General features: G+C 43.3%; 1 protein-coding gene across 5 annotated transcripts; it reads right to left on the minus strand.

Annotated features, from left to right (window-relative positions):
- Nucleotides 1–450: 450 nt before the first annotated feature.
- SETDB2 (SET domain bifurcated histone lysine methyltransferase 2) lies at nucleotides 451–23,840 on the minus strand. 5 transcript variants are annotated; one of them, XM_029047999.2, is made up of 15 exons: nucleotides 23,560–23,840; nucleotides 21,740–22,180; nucleotides 19,520–19,645; nucleotides 19,365–19,427; nucleotides 17,013–17,106; nucleotides 14,507–15,070; nucleotides 13,787–13,906; nucleotides 12,511–12,680; nucleotides 11,466–11,688; nucleotides 10,567–10,666; nucleotides 8,747–8,855; nucleotides 6,016–6,317; nucleotides 3,927–4,015; nucleotides 2,475–2,572; nucleotides 451–2,377 (listed from the first exon to the last, which is right to left on the minus strand). In XM_029047999.2, exons 2-15 carry the CDS (start codon nucleotides 21,753–21,755, stop codon nucleotides 2,211–2,213), a joined length of 2,241 nt encoding a protein of 746 aa, XP_028903832.1. In that variant the 5' UTR covers nucleotides 21,756–22,180; nucleotides 23,560–23,840; the 3' UTR covers nucleotides 451–2,210. The 5 variants fall into 5 exon arrangements, with proteins under 5 accessions (XP_028903832.1, XP_016083130.1, XP_028903833.1 ...); XM_016227644.3 differs by lacking the exon at nucleotides 23,560–23,840 and adding an exon at nucleotides 22,825–23,179; XM_029048000.2 differs by lacking the exon at nucleotides 23,560–23,840 and adding an exon at nucleotides 22,261–22,730.
- Nucleotides 23,841–23,909: the final 69 nt, after the last annotated feature.

Below are 23,909 nucleotides of genomic sequence, written 5' to 3' on the forward strand. Positions count from 1 at the left end.
CCCTCCCCCTCTCCCACCCTTCCCATTCCCCTTAGCAGCATCAGCTGTTCCTCTGAAGTGGCTGCACACAACACAAACTATACAGTTCTCTGTGCATCCACTGCTCAAAGTAATAATAATTATAATAACTGTACTAAGCACTGGGGTAGATACAAGATGACCATGTTGAACATACTCCCTGTCCCACATGGGGTTCATAGTCTAAAGGGGAGGGAGAAGAGTTATTAAATCTCCATTTTACAGATGAGAAAACTGAGGGACAGAAAAGATAAATGATTCACCCAAGGCCACAAAGCAGGCCAGGGGCAGAGCTGGGATTAGAACCCAGGTCCTCTGATTCCCAGGCCTGTGCTCTTTCCACTAGGCCACAATTCTTTTCAAAGGTTTCATTTTGACTCCCTTAAAAAAAAGGTTGTCAACCTTTGAGGTAGCTAATGAAGCAACACATTATTCTAATCTTTTTGCATGTTTAATCTGCAGAGGATAAACATAAGAATTCTGGTTCCTTAGACTGAGACTGTCTCATATCTCTCAATAAAAACAGTCCAAAAAAAATAAATAAAATTCCAAAAGGTTAGAAATATCCAGCTTTCTAATTTTCAGAAGGGCTTCATAGCTTTCTAGGTTTGGAAAAAGGGGAGGTCACTTTTGGTAAAGAAACAAAAAACAACATAGCTGCAACAGCATGCCACAAAAAATAAGTCTTCTGAGTATGACACCTCAAAACACATAAATATTCCTAACAGAAAAATCAATCTCTTCCCCCTCTGTTCCTGGTTCCATGTTCATGAGGATAAAGGAACAGAATAGATATGCAAAATTCCCTTATTGTTTTGTCATTGCTTCACATAATTCTTGGTCACTTTAGTAAACTGGGATTCACTTTTAAGCAAACTAACATTTTTTAAAAATCCCCATGCTTCTCTCAAGCTTTTTCCACTTTACAAGTAGGTTCTCTCCCCTGACAACTCTTCAGCTCATATTCTTTGCTCCTCTTCCAAACTCAACTTCTAGATGTCTCTCTCAACTCTCCTGCCTCCTACCTCTCGCTTGTCCTGTTCTCCCAGACTGGAATTTTCTTTCCCCCAAAATCCAAACACAGTTCTCATTTTCAAAGTCCTTCTAACATCCACCTCTTCCAGGAAGCCTGTATGCTCTTTCGGGGCAAAGATCGGCCTACTGGGTTAACTGTACTTTTCCAAGCACTCTGCACCCAGTAGACAGTCAATAAAAAACTGATTGAAGCCTTCCCTAATTAATTCATAACACACCAGTCACATCAACCCAACACTGACCCATTTGATGATGAGAGGATTGCCCCATTCCAGTAAATTCCTATGGGATTTAGATTCATTTATTCAATCATATTTATTGAGCGCTTACTGTGGACAGAGCACTGTACTAAGCGCTTGGGAAGTACAGTTCGGCAATAAAGAGAGACAGGCCTTGCCCACACCAGGCTTATCATTCCTATAGGCAATTAAAAACATTTCCAAAGGTGACTTAGGGACAGAAAACAGGAAACTAACTCAAAACACCATAGAAAAGTCCATCCTGATGGTAAAGGAGACTTTAAGACAAAGGAGCCTTCCCTGGATTTAACAGATATGAACCCAACATAAGTACAGCCAGGGAAGGCTCAATGATGCCAACTCCATAGTGGGGGAGGAGTGATTGACAACTGCATAAAGAAACAAGGAGGAAATTAAGGTAAGAGGAGGGGCAGAGACAGGGAATCAATAGTATTTATTGAGCACTTGGGTGCAGAGCACTGTACCAAAGAACTTGGAAGGGCACAGTATAACAGAGTTGGTAGATGCATTCCCTGCCTACAAGAAGCTCACAGTCTTGACCTGTTGAGGGGAAGGCACTGGGCATGTTGGCTGCACCCAGCTAGGGGTAGGAAAGGGAGGACCGAAACTCAGGTCTTTGTATAAAAAGGTAGCTTGCAAAATGGTTAGGGTCTTTACTCGCAGAGTGAGGCGTAGGTGTGGAGCCCCTCTTACAAGGGACAGTGAGAAGTTAAATGAGGGTCATGTCAACTGAACCCTGATCCTCTGTTCCTCTCGTCTCCACCCACATTGCTGCCTGCCCCCAAGGGATCAGTAAGACTGTATCCCTAGCCTCGGTACTTACAGTTTTCTTTTTGTTTTTTCAATAAATTTGATTTATTCAGCTAATCTTTCCTGATATACTTGTACTACTTCCCGCTAAAACCTTGATCTTCTTCCGTATCCCCCATTCGATTGGTAAGTTTCTTGAGGCCAGGGAATGTGTGACTTGATTCTGTTATACTTGCCCATGTGCTCAAAAACAGTTCTTCGCACTGATCGATCAGGAATGAGTTGAGTGCAGTCGTCTCTGGGGTGAGTGCTCGCTGTAAATGGGAAATTCATTTTACAGTTCTCTCCACATGCGGTTCATTTCTAGGAATTTACTTTCTGCATTAAACACTTATAATATTCTTTTCCTACATTTCTGAAATCCACAGAGACATGGGACCTCTCTCTCTGGGGTGCTTCCGGCTTCATAACCATAATCCCAAGTTAATTCGGTTCCAGCCTTCACATGTCTAGGAAGAAAAAATAAACAGATTAAGTCAGAAAAACTGGCTGTGATATAAATCAAACCATGTTGCCATTTGTCACTGGTAGGCCTCTCCTTGCATGTGGGGAACATGTCTACTAGATCTACTGTACTGTACTCTCCCAAGCATTTATTACAGTGCTCTGTGCAAAGTGAGCGCTCAATAAATACCACTGGTGTTCAGAACAGCCTGCTACCATCAGACACACGAACAAAAGACCTCCGTATTATCCATTTTACTCTCATTAACATCCACCAAATTCTAAACCTGGAAAATCCTGGAACAGCTATAATTTCCTGAATATAAATGGACATAGAAATAGATAGCTGGGGTGGGGAAGCACACAAGTCAAGTTAGCATTTGAACAGTCAGAGCTTCTCCAACACACAGGCCTTTCTTGCTTGTGGCCAGAATTGTTTTTTTGGAAATGAATTCTCAAATGGAATATTCTCTTTTGAGGGCCGGAACCTACCCAGGACAAACCTAATATTAGCAGGGGCTGCCCAGGCTGACAGAACTGATATTTTAAGAGTCGTACCATTCGGTGTGCCTATCAGGGGAAAAAGGGAGGTGTGTGATTTTGGAAAGATATTCGGGCCCCAGGAACTCCCCAGATTCCAAGCTGAGAGTTGAGGGGAGCAAGAGCACAAAGGTGCCAACATTCCCAGCATAGCTGTCAGTCAGGAGGACTCCCTAGCTCTCAGCTTGATGTCAGTCTTTAGGAAAAAAAAAACCCATCTGCACCCCTTTTCAGTACTCTTCTGCTCAAATGCTACAAAAAGTACTAAAAGCAAATTCTCCTACTACCCAGCTAATGAAACAGAACATGGACTATGCTAAACTGTTTTAATTGAAGAAAGACATCCCCCTGCAGTTTCAACCTTAAAAGTTCTGGGTTAGGTTGCACCTGGATTGGAAGCCTGTGCCCTCAATTCAGAGAGGCCAAAAGAAACTCTGAAGAGGAGTAAGCCTGAAACTGCAACTTTCAGGATAATGTTCTGGATAATCCAAAATACACCTGAGGATCAGAAAGTCAGATGTGGTACAAGGACTGTGTCCAATCTGATTAATTTGTATTTCCCCCAAGGACTTAGAACAATGCTTGACATCTAGAAAGCACTTTATAACTACCATTAAAAACCCCTCCATTCCCTATTATTGTTTTAAGTCACAATTTTTCTGTCTTTCAGTGGTATTTTTGGAGTGCTTACTTTGTGCAGAGCACTGTACAAAGTGCTTGGGAAAGTACACCAATAATAGAGTAGGTAGACATGACTACTGTCTATAAGAAGCTTTCAGTCCACAGGGAAATCAATCACATAAGTAGAATGGCTCATACCTGTTTGTGAAAAATGCCACCCATGGGAAATTTCTATCGTGTGTCTCCACAAAAACATTCTGCACAAAGAGATTGGGGCAACAGCTATGCTGTAAAAAAATGAAAAGGATTTAACATTAAAAACTCAGACTTCACAAGGCTGTGAAACTGTACTATTGGAAAACCTGTACATTATTTCCTTTTTAAGGTTTATCACACTGATTTCTTGAACAGCAAATTAACCAATCATATCTCACTGTTTACTTTAAATCTGTTTTTAGTGGGGATGGTCTAACCTATTATCCTGAACCCGGAGTCAGGAGAATGCTATGACCACACTTAAAGATCACCATGGTGTCCTTCCCTGTCCTAATGCAGTGGGAGCACATAATGGGGCCGCATACAATCCAGGAACTGGACGTCATTAGGTGGGGATGCTCAGCTGTCTGTGTACTTAATTTGCTCAACTGGTAAAGGGCACTGTCCTAGTGGAAAATGCACAGGCCTAGGAGTCAGAAAACATGGGCCCTAGTCCCAGCTCTGCCAATTGCCCGCTGTGGGTGACCTTGGGGAAGTCACATCCTCTCTGGGCTTCAGTTTCCTCTTGGGTAAAATGGGGTTTAGATCCCCACTCTCCCTCCTTTTAAGACTCTGAGCCCTATGAGAGCCAGGGACTCTGATAAGGTTATCCTATCTCTACCCCAGTAGATAGCACAGTATTTGGCACACAGTATGCACTTAATAAATACCATCAATATTACAATTATGACAACACGTGTAGGGGAAAGAATGCCAACTCTTTCATCACTCTTCATGGTAGGTCTCAAGACTAGTCATTCTTTCTATGGGTCAGGACTATTAATATAAAAGTCCTCCCATGAAAGACCAATCTCCTAATTTTCACCCCAAATGCATATGCACACATGCATATACCCACAAATAAATTGGGCATTGTTCTGAAATTTCCCCAACAGCAGATTCCTGACATCTCTGAACCAGTTTTCCCTGTCTCTCCTCTCAGTCATTCAACTCCTAGTGAGGGAAAGGGAGAAACTACATATTCCAAGCTCACAGTTGGGGTGGGATTTTTCAAAAAGCAACAAAAAGAAAAATATTTTGCACACTACAACCCAGCTTGCCCGAACTTTTAAAATTCCTAATTCAATCAAATGAAAGTCTATCTGCTGAAACTGCCTATTAAGGGTGATGTATGTCAACTTTGGATAAATCTTATGGCACTTCTTCAAGTAAGGAGCACAGGTCTGGGAGTCAGAGGACCTGCGTTCTAATCCCAGCTCTGCCAACTGCCTGCTGTGTGACCTTGGTAAAGTTACTTAATTTCTCTGGGGCTCAGTTTTCTCATCTGAAAAATGGGAATTAAATGATAATGTTGGTATCTGTTAAGCGCTTACTAGGTGCACAGCACTGTTCTAAGCGATGGGGTCGATACAGGGCAATCAGGTTGTCCCACATGAGGCTCACAGTCTTCATCCATTTTACAGATGAGGGAACTGAGGCACAGAGAAGTGAAGTAACATGCCCACAGTCACACAGCTGACAAGTGCAGCGTGGCTCAGTGGAAAGAGCACGGGCTTTGGAGTCAGAGGTCATGAGTTTGAATCCCAGCTCTGCCACTTGTCAGCTGTGTGACTGTGGGCAAGTCACTTAACTTCTCTGTGCCTCAGTTCCCTCATCTGTAAAATAGAGGGGAAGACTGTGAGCCCCACGTGGGACAACCTGATTCCCCTGTGTCTACCCCAGCGCTTAGAACAGTGCTCTGCACATAGTAAGCGCTTAACAAATACCAACATCATCATCATCATCATCAAGTGGCAGAATCGGGATTCAAACCCATGACCTCTGACTGTTTCTTCCTCCAATTTAGACTTTGAGCCCCATGTGGGACAGGGACTGTGCCCAACCTGATTAACCTGTATATACCCCAGTGCTTAGAACAGTGCTTGACAGATAGTAAGTGCTTAACAAATACAATAATAGTACTAATATATTTTTTCTCTTAGGAAATGTCCATGATTTTGCCAACAATCCTAAAAACAGAAGCTAGATTTTTATTAAAACAAGCTTACTCAAGTTCAGCCTATATACTCACGTTAAGGAAACGCCCTATATTTCCTTCTTTTGTGGCATCCAATAAATAAGTGCCTTCTTTATTAAATGTCTTCAAAAAATCCTTCTGGGTTTCAGACGGAAATTTTTCACTACCAAAGGCCCCTGGATTTGGACTCTCCAAGTTTTTTTCATCTTGGTCCTCTTGGTCCTCAACAATTTCAGTCACTTGTTCGCATACATTCTCCACTGGAGTCTCCTCTTTCAGACTGGAGGCATCCACCACATTCGATTTGCTCAGCAGGTCATCTTTAAAACCTTCCACAGAATCAGAGCTTGGTTCTGCTAATGGAAATTTCACAAGACTTTATGAGTGAACCTTCTGAAACAGCAGCTGAGTAGCTGGGGGTTCCTAGTGGATTTCCTAGGAAGGCAGTGATGCCCATACCTGCCCTTCCCCAAATGATACTTTCTCTGCAGCTCACGGAGGGGTTGGGTGGAAGATGCATTGTAGGTAGTTCCAAGCAAGGCTGACTCCCGCGTAGGAACTGTACATTGGAAATTTCTATTGTGGAATGCATAAGGGTGCCTGCCCCCCCCCCCCCCCCCAACAGCTTGGGGTTTTATGTCTCTGGAACTGCAGAAGGAGAGCTGAATCAAATTTTATTTGGTGTGGATCCTTTAGACCCTTGTCTGACTCTTACTTTTACTAAGAAGCAGCAAGACCTAGTGGAAAGAGCATGGGCCTGAAGGTCATAGGCCCTGGGTTCTAATTCCACTCTGCCACTTGTCAGCTGTGTAACCTCAGGCAAGTCACTTAACTCCTCTGTGACTCAGTTTCCTCCCCTGTAAAATGGGAATTAAGACTGTGAGCCCCATGTAGGGACAGGGATTGTTTGCAACCCGATTATCTTGGGTCTACCCCAGCACTTAGTACAGTGCCTGGCATATAATAAGCGCTTAACAAATATCACAATTATTGTTTTTACTAGGGCAGTTCATAATCTAGGCATGTCAAACAACTTGTTAGTCTGCATGTTAGTCTGCAGCCAGCCAAAGCAACTGGTCAGTAGCAGCAGCAGAGGAACAGGAAGAAAAACAGAGCAACAGATATAGCTGAGGTCACTCCTTCCCACCTCTCCTGGAAGGCCGGCTTCTCCTCCAGCCTGGAAGGATTGTGCGCTCCGGGGTACCTGAGAGGGCCACTCTGCCTGTTATTCCCCTGTGCAGAAACCTCTAGGGAGAAGACCCAGCTAGGCATGCCTCCAGTCTACAAGAGGGACTGAGCAGCTAGCAGACACAGAGAGCGGGGCATTGCTCCCTCAGTTCTTGTGGACCTCCCCCAGGGGAGGAACTCTCTCACTGAAAATTATGCCCACTTTCTCCTGTTCTGTCTCCTGTGGATTTGGAGGATAACCAGTCAGAACCCGCCTTCTAAAAATCCTTAATATACTGCCCAGCAAGATGAACTCTTCTTCAAACTGATTTACGAGATGTCATGGATTCTCCACACCCAATCATGCAAATGAACACATTTTCACAGACTCACATATCGATCACAGACAGGCAGATGGGTATGCACCCTGAAAAAATTCATTGTCTTTATCTTGTCTATTTCTCCCAATCCTTAAGAACTTAAATTTGGTCAACCTATAATTACTACCCAGGTTTTCATCTGCCTTTTGATCCTCTATTGAATGAAAGTTCTGCTGTTGTAAAGGACAAACACGAATTAGTGAAGTCATTAGGGCTTTCTTCTATTTTGAGTATGTAGGCCCTCAGTCTCTTCCTGGATCATTTGGAGCCCAAAATAAAATATGCAAATGTAGTAATGCTCACGACTCAAATGAATTCAAGAGCAAAATTGGAATCACCAGAAGACAAAAGTGGAAATATACGTTCCCAACTTGCCATTCTGAAGGAAGGGTGCCATTTCCACTCTAAAATCCAACCGCCCCCTTCCCAAAATGGAGGGGTAGGGTGGGAGGCTTGTGCTAGCTAAAATATCCCCAGTGGGGTGGGTTTCTCTGGGCTGAGGCCTAAGGGACCTGGGGACTCTGGGCGACCAGCTTGGATGCAGCAGCCCAGACCTGCTCACTGCACACTTGGAAACTGAACTCAGCTGCAACTTTCCAACCTGCCTGGTGGGCGTTCTGGGCATCCCTTTTTTCAGCTGTTTGTCCATGTGCCTACAAACCCTGGGGACCTGCTCCACTTCAGTGGATTAGCTATGGCTGGAGTGGTGGCTTTGCTGAGGTTCATATTTTGATCCATCTGAGAAGCCCACACTTAGTGTCCGCCCAATCCAAGAGGGTCTAATGCCCCTCTGCTTTTTGAGCTGGTCTCCCTGGCTTGCTCATCTCAGGTCTCTTAACAAGATCTGAGCTTCCAGTCGGGACTGAACAGAACCAAAATGGTGGCTTTATGGCCTATTACCTCTTTGAAGCCTGTTCCCTTCCAACACTCATTTCCCTTTACCACTCCAAATCTCTGCTCCCTTTCCACCCCCATGCTCAAGATGAAGAACTGGCACCTTTCCTGACAACACGCCTGAACATTACTGCCTCCCCCCGGCTCTAAACTTCGACTACAGGATCTGGGGTAGTCAGACAACAGATGACTGTGGCTTCCTGGCAACCAGTAATTTCCCCCGCTGCTCAAATTTGTTTGACAAAGGATGTATGGGTATGGCACGGAAAGTAAACAAGTCGGAGGCAGGAAAGAAGAGAAAGGAGGAAAACAAGTAGGGACAGGAAACGCGATTGTGAACGTACTTTTCTCTGTTTTGGGGCTTAGTTTAATTTTGATAGAATGAGTTCCACCAACTCTTCCTCCTTCTTCTTCTTCTTCTGAGCTCACACTAAATTCCAGAACTGCAAGTCCCTAAAAATAAAAAGACTGCTAAGCACTGGGGATCTGCCATAGAACGCAACAACTCTGAATAATACAGGTCTGCCCTGGATCTCTAAATTGTCACTTAGATTTACTGATCCTGAGGCAAAGGTCCACGGAAATTATATCACATCCTATCCTGCCCTTGGAGTTCACCCAGACATCCTCAGCTCTGTATCTTCCAGTTTCATTAAAATATATCCACCCCAGGGTGAAAAACTGTAGTGGTTCTAATTGGTAGCAAAATCCATGCAACTTTTGAAAGAGCTCTTTAGGGTGAGGAAAGCCAACCTTCCCTCTTAACCACAGAGGTATGTCTGAGGTATGTCAGCGTGCATGTGTATCTGTCCCGCACACATTAGGGCATTGTTATAGAGCAACTCCTATTCCTAAAATGGCCTTGGGACATCAACTGTGCATCATGGGAGGGTACTGGGGGATGTATTTTCCATATCAAGGGGATGAGCACCATTTGGGACTTTCACAGTTGAAGCTCAAATTTCAAGTCTACTTTACTGCCAGACTAATTCAGCCTTGCTAGTCCTCAACCAGACAATAAAGCAAAGTGAGATTACTCTCAGGAGTGTTCCAGGACTGAACTGGCAGATACAGTAGTGGAGTTATTAGCTAACATTCTAGCTATGGCATCTTTTGATGCAGTTCCTTTTTCACGCACTATTCAGACTACGGCTAGGATGACTGTGCAGGTTCACTTCAAGTTATCTTACATTATAGCTACATGCAAATCATCAGACCTGCATTGCTGCTACATCCGCCTGCATTATCAGCTCCAACTCCTAACACCAGATTTCAGATTCTCAACTGTGTACCACAGGTTTAAAGGAACGTTTCCCCGACTTCCTCTTCCCTGCTTTACTTAAAGAGCTTTTCTAATCTTTATTCACATTAAGGTCACCCTGAATAATGACAGCAAAAATTTTAAAACAATCAATCAATTGATTTATTGAACCCTTTAGGCAGAACGCTCTAAGCGCTTCGGAGAGTACAATTCAACAGAGTTGGTAGATATGTTCCCCGCCCACAAGGAATTTGCAGTCATTGGAACACAGAAAGTGCTTATCAAATACTATAGTAATAGGAGCTGACAGTCTATAGTGACCCAAAACAAATAAGCCCTCATCCTTTCCAGTCTGTGTCCACAGGAATACTGCTTCATAGGTTAGACCCAAGGAGGAGAGAAAACAGCCCTGAGGCTTTACCTTTGAGCTTGCATTCAGTTCTATTGTATTATACTCTCTCAAGTGTTCGGTACAGTGTTCTGCACAGAGTAAGCATTCAGTAAATACCAATGATTAAGTGACTGATTTCACTTTGGGGGAAAACCATGCTCTGTCTACTGTATGTTTAATGATCAGTTACTAGAGAACTCTTCCTGTCCCCAAATAGGACAGAATTGCAGAAGAATCCCTTAGGTGACTGTAAGCAAACTCTCCACAAAAAGATGTGCAACACCACTGAAAATAGGCAGGGGTCGCAGGACTTCTCTTCCTTCCCCGATATGAGAATTTCCCTTCTTGTCATCTCTATCCCACATAAAAAAGTCTTCCCATTATTTAAAAAAAAGAAAAACAACATTCTGGGTCCAAAGGCAGAAAGGGGAAAGAACAGGGAATAAATATTTGTCACCCAGGGACAAAACAACCTGGGTGCTGAGAGATTCTGAAACTTTTGGAGACTTTACCAGTTTTTTTCTGTGACTCTGAAGAATAGCTGTTTTCGACTGAGGCCTTCTAATGCCTGGATGACTTCGATTCCTTGGATTATATCCATACTTCAGATCCCTGTATAGAAACGATAGAAAAACCAATGCTGAAGACCCATGACCGAAGAAAGATTTTCACTCTAGTTTTCTATCCTGCTTCCTGTAGAGGGCAGAACGTGTTAACATCTTTAACATAGCCAACTCCAGAATACTTAAGCATAGGTGATTTCAAGCAGAATCAGAACTGGTTTACCTCTCTCTGACACACCACACCCCAGTGGTCTCCCTGTTATCTAATTGGGTTCTGGGATCCCATCCAGTCTAGTCCAAGGATTTCCCCTTTTCCAACTGGCTTTCTTTTCACCAGTCCCGCTGCCCTCTGGAGGGTTTGGGTTGCTCAGCTAGGGCCTGAGTTGAGGCTAGCATTTGTGTCAGAGTGTAATTATCAGAGGGCGAAGGCTGAAAATGCACTGGAACAATTCAATATGCATGAGGAAAACGGAGTCATGCATGGCCCACACCTTTTTACTCTCTCTCCTCCTTAGACTGGAATTATCATGGGGGCTAACCAACGCTGCCTGATCTGATTACCTTGCAGCTACCTCAGGATTTAACCCAATGCTTGGCACGTAGTACATGCTTAATTCCATTATTATCTTTTATTAAATATACAGAAACACCAAGCCCATGTTTTTACACTTTGCAAATAAACACTATATGCCTCTTTGGGAACCATGGTGGGAGAAACCAACATTATTACACAAAATATAAATTTATCTACACAAGAAATCCACAGGCAATCCAAGCCCTCTTGAAGTTACAAGCAACTCAAAGGAGATCCCGAAAGAGGTGATATTCACAAGTTCCTGCTCACTTACTTCACACGGTCTTCTGGGTCACCATTGGTTGGGAGGAGGCATTCCTGATTCTCAGTGTTGCCAGAGATATCCTTTCTAGTTTTGACAAACTTCCCCTCAGAATCTGAACAGGCAACTTCTATCTTCCTTTGCTTTGAAAGTGGCATGGAGCTGTTACTTTTCAAAGAATCATCCTGCTGGGCACAACTGCTTTTCTCCAGACACGCTCTGCTTAGTAACCTGCCTAAGGGAAGTAGGAGAGATTTTCTCAGGAAGCAATGCAGAATGAAGTAGACCCTAGGCTGACAAAGAGATCTTGCTGAAATTCCCGTTTAAACCCTATAGATCTTTTGAGGATTCCTTCCACTACACCACACCTTCTGTGGAGCCTACAGAAAAGGCAAGCAGCGGTAATGGGGCAAGCATTTTTTCCTTATTTTAAGTTGGGACCAATCAATCAAAGGTATTTATTGAGTGTTTACTGTGAGTAGAACACTGTATTAAGATTTTGGGAAATTTCAATACAATAGAATTTATTGACACCTGCTCCCTGTCCACTAAGAACTTAAAGTTTAGAATGTGACCTGTTACTCTTTCTTCTGGACAAACAGGAAGCCAGCATTCCTCTTCCCCTGAGTTTCCCAAACTCCTATTTCCTAAATTTGTTTATCCCAGACTGATTCCCTCCCTCCCTCCCTCCCTCCTCTCATGCTGGCTCTCTGAATATGGCCCAGCTTGTCCAGTCCAGTGCTCTGCCCCTGCTGAATCTCCCTATGAATGTCACCTTCTAACAGTGCAGAAACAGGAGGGTACAGAGCAGGTAGCTTTCCTCCCCTTCTCACCTCTAAAACAGAACTATTTGCATTTTCCCCTGCTGAATTTCATTCATTTTCTTTTTTTGGGGGGGGGGGTGAGGGGAGAGAGAACAGGACCATTTCCCCAATTAATCAAGATGGTCTAAATTCCCCATCTCCTGCCTTCCAGAGTGTGAGCAACCCCTTCTAATTTCACAACATTTTAAAACTAGATGAGCAGTTTTTCAGTCCTGTCTCTCTACTGATTTTACCTGAATAAGTGCAGACAAATGTTCCCTTGTCAATGTCATCTAGGCAGCGGACCCCCCAGCCTTTCTTCTCCGCATTGAACACCTGTAGCCGCACCTGAAGGCCATGCTGCACAACTCTGTTCTGACAGGTCCAGCGGCTGCATTTGCATAGCAGACTGCATTCGAACACCCTGTGGGAAAGAACAATCAAGAGAAGGAAGAAGCCATTTAGATCTCCATTACAAAATGCATCAACACTCCTCCTGCCTCTTCACTGACACCAAGGCTGGGCTGGCACAAGCAAACAACTGAGTGCTTACTGTTTGCAGAGCACTGTACTAAGCACTTGGGAAAGTATAATAAAACAGAGTTGGTAAATGTGACCTCTGCCCACAAAGCATCTACAGGGGGAAAAAGACACTAAAGCAGTTTAAGAGATAGAGGAAATAGTAAAGTGCATGAAAACTGGCATGAGTCTTGTGGGGCTGGGGTGAGGATCAGAATGCTTCAGGGGTACACAGACAAGTTCATACTCGGCACAGAGGGGAGAGAGGATAAGGATCCACAAGGCCTGAGTTTTCAAACTGCATTCCATTGTTTCATCAAAAATGTTTGTCCTTCGCTTTACTCCTTTTCTATATGAATGCTAAGGATGAGTGTGAAAACACTTCCTCCATACCCCTTTTCTACATGAATGTTAAGCATAAGGATGGGTACACACCTTATCTTGTGTAGCTCACCGACTGCCAACAGTAGACCTTTTCTGGAAAGCTGTGGAACACCCTGCCTTCGCACGTGTTTCAATAAAAGACAGAAGTAGTTCCCATAACAAGAAATTGACACTATGACCCTCTGCACCTGTTTATTCTCCCAAAAATAACTTCTTTGCTATTATGTACACCCAGCCTAAAAAAAATACCTACGGAAAATCACCCAGGTGGGAACAACCATATCATTTATTGATATTTGTAGTGATGTTGTTAATATTCACCAGGAGATAAATAGCATTTTGACAAATACAAAGAGCCAGTGGCCCCCACACTATCTTTCCAAAGATGGACTTTTTACACTCTCAGTTGGGCTTCCTGAAATTGTGATTTCTTGGGGTGCAAATGACTGCCAAGTAAGACTCCTCGGGGCTCCAGAACGTGTAGAAATTGTGAGAAAAGCATTTTCTGCCCAGAAAATCCAAAGGCCTCCCTAAACTACAAAACATTCCAACCCCCTACCTCTAAGGGATTCAGTTATGCCTAGACACACTCCGCCCACCCCAAAGTAAAACACCTGGGATTCTTACCCAGTAGGCACAGGTCTCTGCAGTCGTTTATATCGATACCCAGGAGGCTCCATCTTATTTGAAAAGGGAGACCCTTCAGGGCGGCCTCTTGCTGTCAGCTGAAGGCAAGCACATTTCGATCTAAAAGGCAAGTGAAGTTAACCCAAGCAAGCATCAAGTTAGCCAATATTTTAAAGAAAGATGCAATTTATACCTAGAATCATTCATTTGTTTCTGTTTCAGCCATTTTCTAGCGGGACCAGGACAGACAAGATATCCAGCCTGGAACGTTTCTGAACTGAGAAGCGGTGGCGATGGAGAAGCCAATGGCTTGATGCCATACCCAGCACAATTCCTGTTATCTCTTGAAAAATGAGGATTAAGTCTGTGAGCCCTATGTGGGACAGGAAATGTGTCCAACCTGATTATCTTCTATCTACCCACGTACTTAGTAGAGTGCATGGCACATAGTAAGCACTTAAATACCATTTTTTAAAAATCTGGAAGGTAAAAGAAATTCAGACTATGAAGCATTTCTGGAAGGAATCCCTCAAACCTCAAATGCAGGTCCTGAAAGAAAAAGCTTGAAATTAGGGCTGCCTTATGGCCAACTTCATCTTGCCCTGTTCCTACTAAGCAAGGGAGGCTTGAGGATCACTAATGAGGATCACTACCCATTCTTTCGATATGGGCCTTCTGGAACCCCAAGATCTATTGGAAATGTCACATTCTTTTACTTACATGTCAGTGCAGCCTTCTGAGCAATCACAAGAGTCAGTAAATGCACCAGAGAAGTTGTTTAGATAATAGCCACGTGGCCACGTGCTCTTTCTGTACTTGAAGTGAGGTAACCTCCTGCTGTCAATTTCATTACAGAAGGAAATGGGCACGGATTCAGCTCCCTTGCTGACATCAAAGTCGGAAACGATTGCATCTGGGTTGAGGATACTCCTATTGAGTTGGACGTAGGTGTTGAAAGAAAACTGATCTATACTTAGAAAATTGCAATCGATCTCACGCAGGTAACGCTGGACTTCCTGAAAGTTTCGCAGACTCCTACGACAAGGGGTTTTGTAAATCACGTGAAGTATTGCAGAATGAGAGTTAGTCTTTGCATGTCGCCTCTGGAAGTGACATAGGATGGGTATTTTAAGTGGGTTTTCCCCTTTGAAGGAGATCAGCGGTCTTTTAGTCAGACATTTATGGCAGTTATGACTCTGATAAGGCAAATATAAAGGGGATTTTTTCTCTTCAGAAGTGCAAACTCCAGGTACTGCAGCTGACTTTGCTTTATCCTCTGTGGTTCTGTTGAGAATGATTAAAAAAAAAAAGATTATTAGCAACCCAAATTTGCAGGGTGCTCACTTCTGAATCTTTCACTAATGTGACTGGCAGTTTAAAATCATTCCCTGCCACTCCCCAGCAAACTGCCGGCTTTAAATAGATGTCAGACCCTAAAATAACCCAAAAAGGGGTTTATTGTTAAACTTTCTACTATGTCTTATGCTTGCGAGCCAATGCCCTGACATATATTTCTCCTCATCTGTGGCCTCTATAAATTCAGGTGACCCATGCTTAGCAAAGGTATGAGGGAAGTAAAGAAGAAAGAAGTAAAGCAAAAAACCTTAACTGAAAAGTTCTGGCCAGAATCCTCAAATTCAACACTTTACATTCAGTTCTATCAGATTACGATTTTCCATCAATGTATTTATTGAGCACTTACTGTGCGCAGAGCACTGTACGAGACTGTAGATTCAATTGTACTAGATTCTAGGATGTCAGCTCATTATGGGCAGGGAACATTACCAACTCTGTTAATACTGCGCTCTCCCAAATGCTTAGTACTATGCTCTGCCCACAGTGAGCTTTCAATAAATATGACTGACTGATACTAAGCACGTGGGAGAGTAAAATACATTTTGTTCATTCAATTGTATTTATTGAGCGCTTACTGTGTGCAGAGCACACTGTATTAAGCGCTTGGGAGAGTCAATACAACAATGAACAGACACATTCCCAGCCCACAGCGAGCTTACAGTCTAGGGGAAGAGAGTTGTGTGAGTCTGCAGTTGATCCTATTCTCAAGCAAGCCCCCAGGGGATGTGACGGTATCCTTAGAATATGATGTTCAGGGACCAGAGCTGAATGCAAGAGAAACATTGCCAGCACCCAGATCAGGGATGAACCCTGTGAAATCTCCACGCATGAGATTCACCTTAGCTTGAGAGCCATCAGTTCTGCTTCCTTCATCCCTATGGCTGCTGAAACAACCCACTGGCTTTCCAGTGGCTAAAGATATTGGAAAACGCAGAAGGGCACTTGTGACTCCCTCCAGCCTGGCTTGGACCCTGATTCCCGAACTCCTCTCGCGGCCTATGGCTCCGGGATGACAAACGATTCTGAGGCCTACCCACCCCAGGTCCAGAATGGAAATCTTTTGGGTGAAAAAGTTGATAGAGCACCCACCAAGGATCTGATCTGCTCAGGGGTGGTTCCATTAGGTCCAGAACCTGCTGGAACCTCCCCAGAGAAGATAAGAACTGAAGGGGCCTCAGAACTAACTGAAGAAATGCCCTGAGGTGGGTCCAGACTAGGTTGGTCCCACTCCCATGGATGGTCCTTCACTACAGCTCTCCTTGGACTGGAAGCAGGTATCCAATCGGCTAACTGCCTCCTCAGAGTGGGGTATAGGACTAGGATTCACAGGGTCCTAATGGGTAAAGTTGCAGTGTTGTAACTGGGGCTCAAGGTGCAAAATATCAAGGCGGAGACACACAAATATAATCCTTTTTATATTTAGCAAACAACAACAGAGGGAGGCAGAGAGGCATGGTGATAAGCCATCATAAAAGCTTAAGAAAAAACAAAACCCCAAAAGGTAAGTCCAGGAGGGACACAAAAGCAAGGAATACAAAGTATCTGATTGTGAGCTTCCCAGGGGCAGAGACTAAGTCTAGTTCCCATATGTGTTTTATCTTCCAGCACTTAGGACAGTGCTCTGCAGACAGTAAGCATTTAAATACTATTACTATAACTATGAGGGATATGTGCTTTGACCATGACCACTGACCCGTGGCTATGGGATTCTCCTAACTGAATTTTCCCTGTCAAGGACAGACCTATTCACCTGGCTGGAAAGGCTTCTCTTTCACAGAATTTATCAATTTCAATCCCACTTAATTAACAAAATTTCTTTTATAAGACTTGAAGACAAGTGTTACCAAAGAGATTTGGCTTGAATACATACAAAGGTGAAGGCATCTGGGGACCAGACTCTTCATTAAATACAGGAGATGCTGTTTCTTCACTTCTGGGTTCTTTGTCCCTTTCAAGTGCTCCATCTGTGGGAAAGAATTAAATTCCAGTAGAACCACAACAAAACAAAATCCGCAGTAGCAACCAGAGACTGCTGAATTGCCTTAATTGCTTGCAACATTATTCAGGTTTCAGAGGTCCAACCCACTGGACAGCCCCACTCTCTAAAGGTGTGAGAAGGAGGCAAGTGAGAAGTGAAAGGCCCAGTTTCTTCTGGTATAAAGAAGATTTTGGACTTTAATTTTTTAGATTATTTATTTTGCTGGCCAAAGAGTGAGGTTAAATGGATAGGGGTATAACCTTGTATACCTGGATTAATCAAGACCTGGAATGATCTGGATATGGGAAGAACTAGATAGTCTAGAACAAGGGATGATTTTAAATGGATTCTAAAATAGGGTACTTTCCAGTCGATTCTCATCAGCCTCCACGGGGTTTAGGCCCCTTTAAAAAGCAGCACAAATTCACACAGTTAGCATCTGAAAGTCAAAGGGGGTGGTCCAATAGGGTTCAGAGCTGTATTTTCTGGATGGAGGAAAATATGGGTGGGAGGTGTACTAAAAAGCAGTTCAGAAACAGAGACTTATACAAACAAGGACTAGACAAGGCCAAAGGGCAGGAAAGCTGAAACCATTTAGCACAGCCAAGAGCCAACAGGATTGCTGTAATTCCCGACACCTGGGGAAATAGGGTTAATTAACCTGGTGTAAAGAAATTAGGTTAAAATCAAAAAGCTGCAAAGGAGCATTTTTGGCAAGGAAACTAGAGTCTAATAGCAGCTAAAGGGAAATTCTGGGTTTTCCAGACTATGGCAAGTTTTCTGTAGGAGACATACTGCATTAATATGTCAGAATAAAATAGGATTTGTGTTCTTTTGAGATTAGTTGGAAGTCTGTAAAACTAAAACACTGGGCTGTTTTAAATACTCAGAAGCAGAAGGAGATTAAAAAGAAATGGTGCAATCCTTATATTTGCATAATTCTAGGTTAGCTAGCAGGGTTCAGATTAGCAATTAGGGCGCTGGGAGTCTGATCTTTATTCCTGGCTCGGTTTGACCTTGAGCAAGTCTGTTAGTTCCTCTGAGCCTCAAAGAATAAAAACCAGGTATTTTTACTTGTAAATTTTAAATTCTCACACTTTGCTAAGAAAAACTTTCAATGTTACCATCTCATCACCATTTAAACTTTACTCCCCTGCTCCTTCCCCCCAAAAGTATCCATACACACTTTTTAAGGTCACATCTCCTTTATGAGGCCTTCCCTGATTCAGCCCTCTTTTCCCTGGCTCCTTATGTCATCTATGCACTTGGATCTGTGACCTTAGGCATCTGGCATTCACCCCACCCTCAGCAACTCACTACTTATGTAAATATCTTTAAATTATATATTATAAATTATTTATTTATATTAATGCCTCTCTCCCCCTCTAGACTGTAAGCTCATTTTGGGCAGGGAACATGTCTACCAACTCTGCTGTATTATACTCTTGAGAGCATAGTACAGTGTTCTGCACACAGTTAGTGCTCAACAAATATCACTGACTCACCCAGAGATGATGCTTCCTGTTTGAAGTTTCTTTAATGTTGATCAACAATTTTCTCTTTTTAAACTTTGTCACAATTCAACTTTAATATTACTCTTTTACAAGAAGAGTGCCTCTCAAGGGCAGCCATGAAACAAAATCATCTAAATCACTTCAGTGATAAATTTCCTCACTAAACACTGAAGGTTTCATTTTTCATGTATCTCCATTCTTGTCTAAATACATGCAACTTAAAATCAGTTATCATTATTTAGTCTAGTGTAGGCCCAAAATTGTCATGATGGTTGCAAATTTTTCTTTGAGAACACTGTTCTAGAATCCCTGCTTGTCCTTTTCAGGTAGAGGCCTTCTAAATTCCAGTTATTTAGAATCTGGCAAAAGGATATTTGGATACAGCCTTGAAAACATTAAACCAAATAAGTCAACCTTAAGAATTCTGTCAGTCCCTCCCTGTTATTGCCCAGCTGCCTCTGCCTACAGGGCTAGATACAAACAGTAGTAGACCTAGACTCTTGCTCCTGAGGGCCCAGACAACCACATGGAGCCTGTAGGAAGAAGGGGGCAGGAAGCGAAGGGAGCATTTATGGGGTCCAACCTTGGTTATACAGAAATCTTAACTTTGTGCAAATTATTTAATATAGCTGTGTATTTCTCATTCATTTCATGGTTTTCATGGTTAATGTTCTACATCCTGCCCAGCTCGTTGCACATTCTTAAAGTACAAGAGTATAAGAACACATACCCTTTATCTGCAGCAAACTGTTACTCTTCGCTTCATTTACCAGGATCATTGCTTGGGTATATTCTGTTAAAAAAGAAGGGAGTGGGTATTTTACTCTAGGATCCTTTAAATGCAGTTCCTCTTTATACAAAAATCAATGGACTAAAAATTCATACCTTGATACGTGGCAGATCCATCCTTGATCTTTTGTTTCAGAGACTGTAGTATACTTTGTACATGCTCAAATATCAAGTCCACTTTTCCACCATCTTCAAGCTCCTTCCAAAAAGCCTTCGCATCACCTAAAATAAAAAGTATTCACATAAAATTGGAAGTCCCCCTGTGGGAAACCCAAAGAGTTTTCATACCATCTATATAAGGAAGAAGTCCCACTTAAAAATAAATGAAGCCCTGGTAGTATTGATCCATTAAGAAGACTGAGAACCTAATTGGAATTTTTCAGAAATTGCAGTAAGTTTCTGTCAAATTGTAGCACTACTCTACAAAAAGAAACTATCCCGATAATTGAAGCTTACACTGTGATAGCCCCAAAACAAAGAGCAAGCAATTGGCAAAGTCAGGATGAGAACCCATATGTCTGTTCATGAAAGAAACGCAATTTTAGTAAGGCTTCAAAGATGGGAAGAGTGGTGATCTGTCAGATATGCAGAGGGAGTTCCAGCCCAGAGTGATGGCATGAGCAAAGAGGTCAACGAGGAAGTATTTGGCTATTTCAAGCCCTAAACCTCCACTCATCTGAAATACCCAGAAAATCCTGGTCAGTAGTACTGTAATCAATTCCTTCATTCAGGTACCGGACTTAATATCTTTATGAATGGACTGTGGCTCAAGGTTTATCAGTCATTTACAAAGGGAGACTCCATCAACGTGAACAGAAAGTACACTAAGAATATTCTGAGCGGCAATTTCTAGTTCGTCAATCAGCCAAACCCTTTCCCTGCATCTTACTAGGACAAAACCAGGCAATCTGCCCATTGTCCCACAAACAGATGGAAATGTGCACAAGGGAAAAAAAACAGCAGATTACCCAGTGCAGAAGACCTTCCTTCCACACAGAGCATAGTAGCAGGTATGCAAGTTGGAGTCCACCACTGTCCACTTCAAGGCTGCAGTCCTGGGCTAGGGTTTAAAGATCAGGAATTGAACAACCCTAGGGGACAACTGATGTCTTTTCTCAGGACTTCTTTGAAGGATAAAGGACCAAAGGACAGTACCTTCTTCAAAGCACTTTGGCAGCCTCACGTAATGGCTAATTCTCATGGATTTCATGCAAGCCCTATCACTATCTCTCTACCACAGATGAGGAAACTAGAACAGGGTGGGACGTAGTTGGGATTATCTGCTCAGTTAACCTGGCTTCCAACATTTCTTTTTAAGCAACTCTGATTCCACGAATGACTACAGATGGGACTGGTACTTGGGTTCGGCTGCTAAGGAAGGTAAATTTAATCTCTAAACCAACCGATCACAAACCAGAAAAGTCCTGGAAGTTCCCTCACTTCTGAAAGTGGAGCAAGAAAAACAAATTTTTCACAGATCTGGCTACACAGCCCCATCTTCTCCCAGGTGACCCAAACATAAATTGTGGATGGGATGTTGGTTTCCTAAAGTGTGTAAGAACTGGAGAGGATGGATTGGCAGCTATGCCCATAAGTAGCAGTGTACCATCCTTTCATCCTTCCCTGCCCTCGTCCATCTGCTCACCCACTCTCAGCCCTCTCCCTGAAAGGAATAAAGCTTGGGTAACCAGGGTCTATATATTTGGTTCTGACATAACATGTATTTTCACTACAATTCTGGCTAGAATGTGATGGCAAAATTAAGGAACTTTCTTCTTGCCTCACTCATCTGTGTGGAGATATACAGTGTCAGTCAAGAGATAAATACCACATGGCAAGGTGTCAACCCCAAGTTCTGTGTGAAAGTAACCCCTCCATTATTGGAGACCTGAATGTATTCTGGCTTTTCTTGCTCCTGCAAATGATGTTCCACAACCTGCCCCACCTGGGTCCAATCTAGATTACACTGTATTCATCCCAATGTTTAGCACAGTGCTTAGCACATTTTTTAAGGTCAGTAAGGCCTAGTTCACACAAAACCAAGTTTGTGGAGATGATAACACTCTCCAGATTCTGTGTTACAAAGACAGCCAATTACAGAGCTGTAGACAATTTAATTAGGTTTACAAGATCCACATTTGCTTCTGAGCAGGACTAAAACCTAATTACTTCAAATCTCAATGTCTCTAATTTAGGATAATTTTTCTTTTTTTTTTAAGGTGAAGATTTACAGGACCCCTTGGAGGCGGAGGCATTAGAATTCTTTTTAATTATCTATCTAATAAGGAACTTTATAGAACATTTTGTTCAACTTACCATTTTTTTCTTCCATCCTTAGAAGTAGCAACTTCTGTACACAGTGTTCTTAAATAGAAGGATAAACAAAAGACTATAATGAAAGGACAGTAAGGTTCACCACCAGGTCCCCAACTCAGTGTCTTAGGAGTTTGCCAACCCCCAAACAGCATTTGTCATTGGTTCACATCAGCCTGTATCAAACATCTCTCGGAAACTCTCAACTGGGAAATTTCCCACTGGGATATATCTGAATCTTCTGATGGTGTTGAAAGAAAGAAGCTTCCAGTGATGACGGATAGTCACAACTAATAATGAATCTGCTCTTCCCCAGGTGTCATTTTATGGTTCTGAGATGGAATGCAGCCAAATTTTTAAATATTTTTTTCTGTTTAAAAATTGTCCCTTTTTTCAACAAATACATCCATGTCTTTGTAAGATGCCTTGCCAAACAGTATCTACCTGAAAAAGAAACACAGAATCATATTACAAATATCACTTCATTACAAAAACATTATGAAGGTTGTTTTCTAGATCCTCACCCTTAAGTGTGTGAAAGATTTTTTGGGGCCCAATTTATATTTCTCCATGGTGTTTACTTTTTTTTCCAAATGGATTGAAAGGTAGTTGGCTTCATTTTGATTTATAGTTGGTTTTGCTTCCTTACATTCAAGCACAGGTTATATATATAGAGTCAAGGTGTGCAAGTTTCAAAGGAAAACAATCATCAGTATATATTCCTGCTGCATTTTCCCTGTAGACTTTTTTAAACAGTGCGGCTACCCTTCATTGAATTTTCAAAGTAAAGGAAAATATTCTTGGTGAAGTACTTCTCCCTCGTCTTTAATTTCCCATTTCTGAAAGTCCATTTTGGATTTCAAAGTCTTACCCGAAGAGAAAGTACTAGTTTGATGCTGAATGCTAGTGGCCCCCAAAGCAAGCATTTAAGAATTACATTCGTATGCAAAATAATGATAATTATGTGCCAAACACCGCTTGGGGTAGATATCTGATATTCAGGTTGGACACAAATTGCGAGCCCCGTGTGGCACAGGGACTAAATGGGAGAGATTTAACCCCCATTTTACAGACGTTAAGCGACTTACCCAAGGTCACTGAGCAGGCAGGTGGCATAGTTAGCATTGGAAACCCATGCCCTCTGACTCCAACACCCGTGCTCTTTCCACAGGGATAAATGCTAACAATCAAAGGCAATTCTGCGATTATTTGGGGATCAACCAAACCACCAAGAAGTTATTCCAAGAGCAATTTTGGGAGCTAAATCTGAGAATTTATCAGAACCTTAAAAAAGTGGAAGCCCCTGAATGTAGCCAGTCAAGCGGATCTCAATTTGGCCCCGCTGGCTTCCTGATTAGAACTCCAATTTAGCCATCTATTGATCATTCATTCAATGGCATTTATTGAGCGCTTACTATGTGTAGAGCACTGTACCAAGCGCTTGGAATGGACAAATCGGCAACAGATAGAGACAGTCCCTGCCCACTGACGGGCTTACAGTCTAATCGGGGGAGACAGACAGACAAAAACAATAGCCATTAATAGAATCAAGGGGATGAACATCTCATTCCTCGGGCCCCTGAAGGAGCTGCAAGCATGGTCGGCTTGGACCATTTCCAGGGTTGAACGCGGAGGTTGAAATATCAGCCGTTTTCGGGGTCCAGGCCGGGGGAGGGAGGCGAGGAAGGATGCTCGACCCCCACTGCCAGATTGCAATGCCGCCGCCCCAAGGCTTAAGACTTCTTCCCCCGGGGATCCGGCCCCGTCCCCCTTCAGGGCTCCCTACCTCCGAAAAGGCACGATTTAATGCAAAGCAGTTGTACCTGGTTGTCTATTTGGGGAGGGATGGGGGGGTTGGGCGAGGGTGGGGGATGCTTAAGCAAGGCCGCCGCGCTCTAACAGTAACGACGGGCGGAAAGCAAGGCGCAGCAGCCCCCGCGCGCCGTCCTCGCGGCCGTTTCTTGAGGCACGGCCCGGTCCTTCGGGTCCCTCCGCTGTCGCCGGGAGCCCCCCGGCCCCGCCTCACCGGGGCCCGGCAGGGAGGCCGCCTCACGGTCGCGGGGAGGAGCCAGAAGCTCGACAATCGCCAAGGCCGCGGCGGAGCCCCTCAGACCGTCCCCCCCCCCCCCCTTCTGGAATGGCTGGCGCGCGCCACCCCTCCGCACGAGCCCCG

Source organism: Ornithorhynchus anatinus, chromosome 20 (genome assembly GCF_004115215.2).
Source record: "Ornithorhynchus anatinus isolate Pmale09 chromosome 20, mOrnAna1.pri.v4, whole genome shotgun sequence".
Lineage (NCBI taxonomy): Eukaryota > Metazoa > Chordata > Mammalia > Monotremata > Ornithorhynchidae > Ornithorhynchus > Ornithorhynchus anatinus.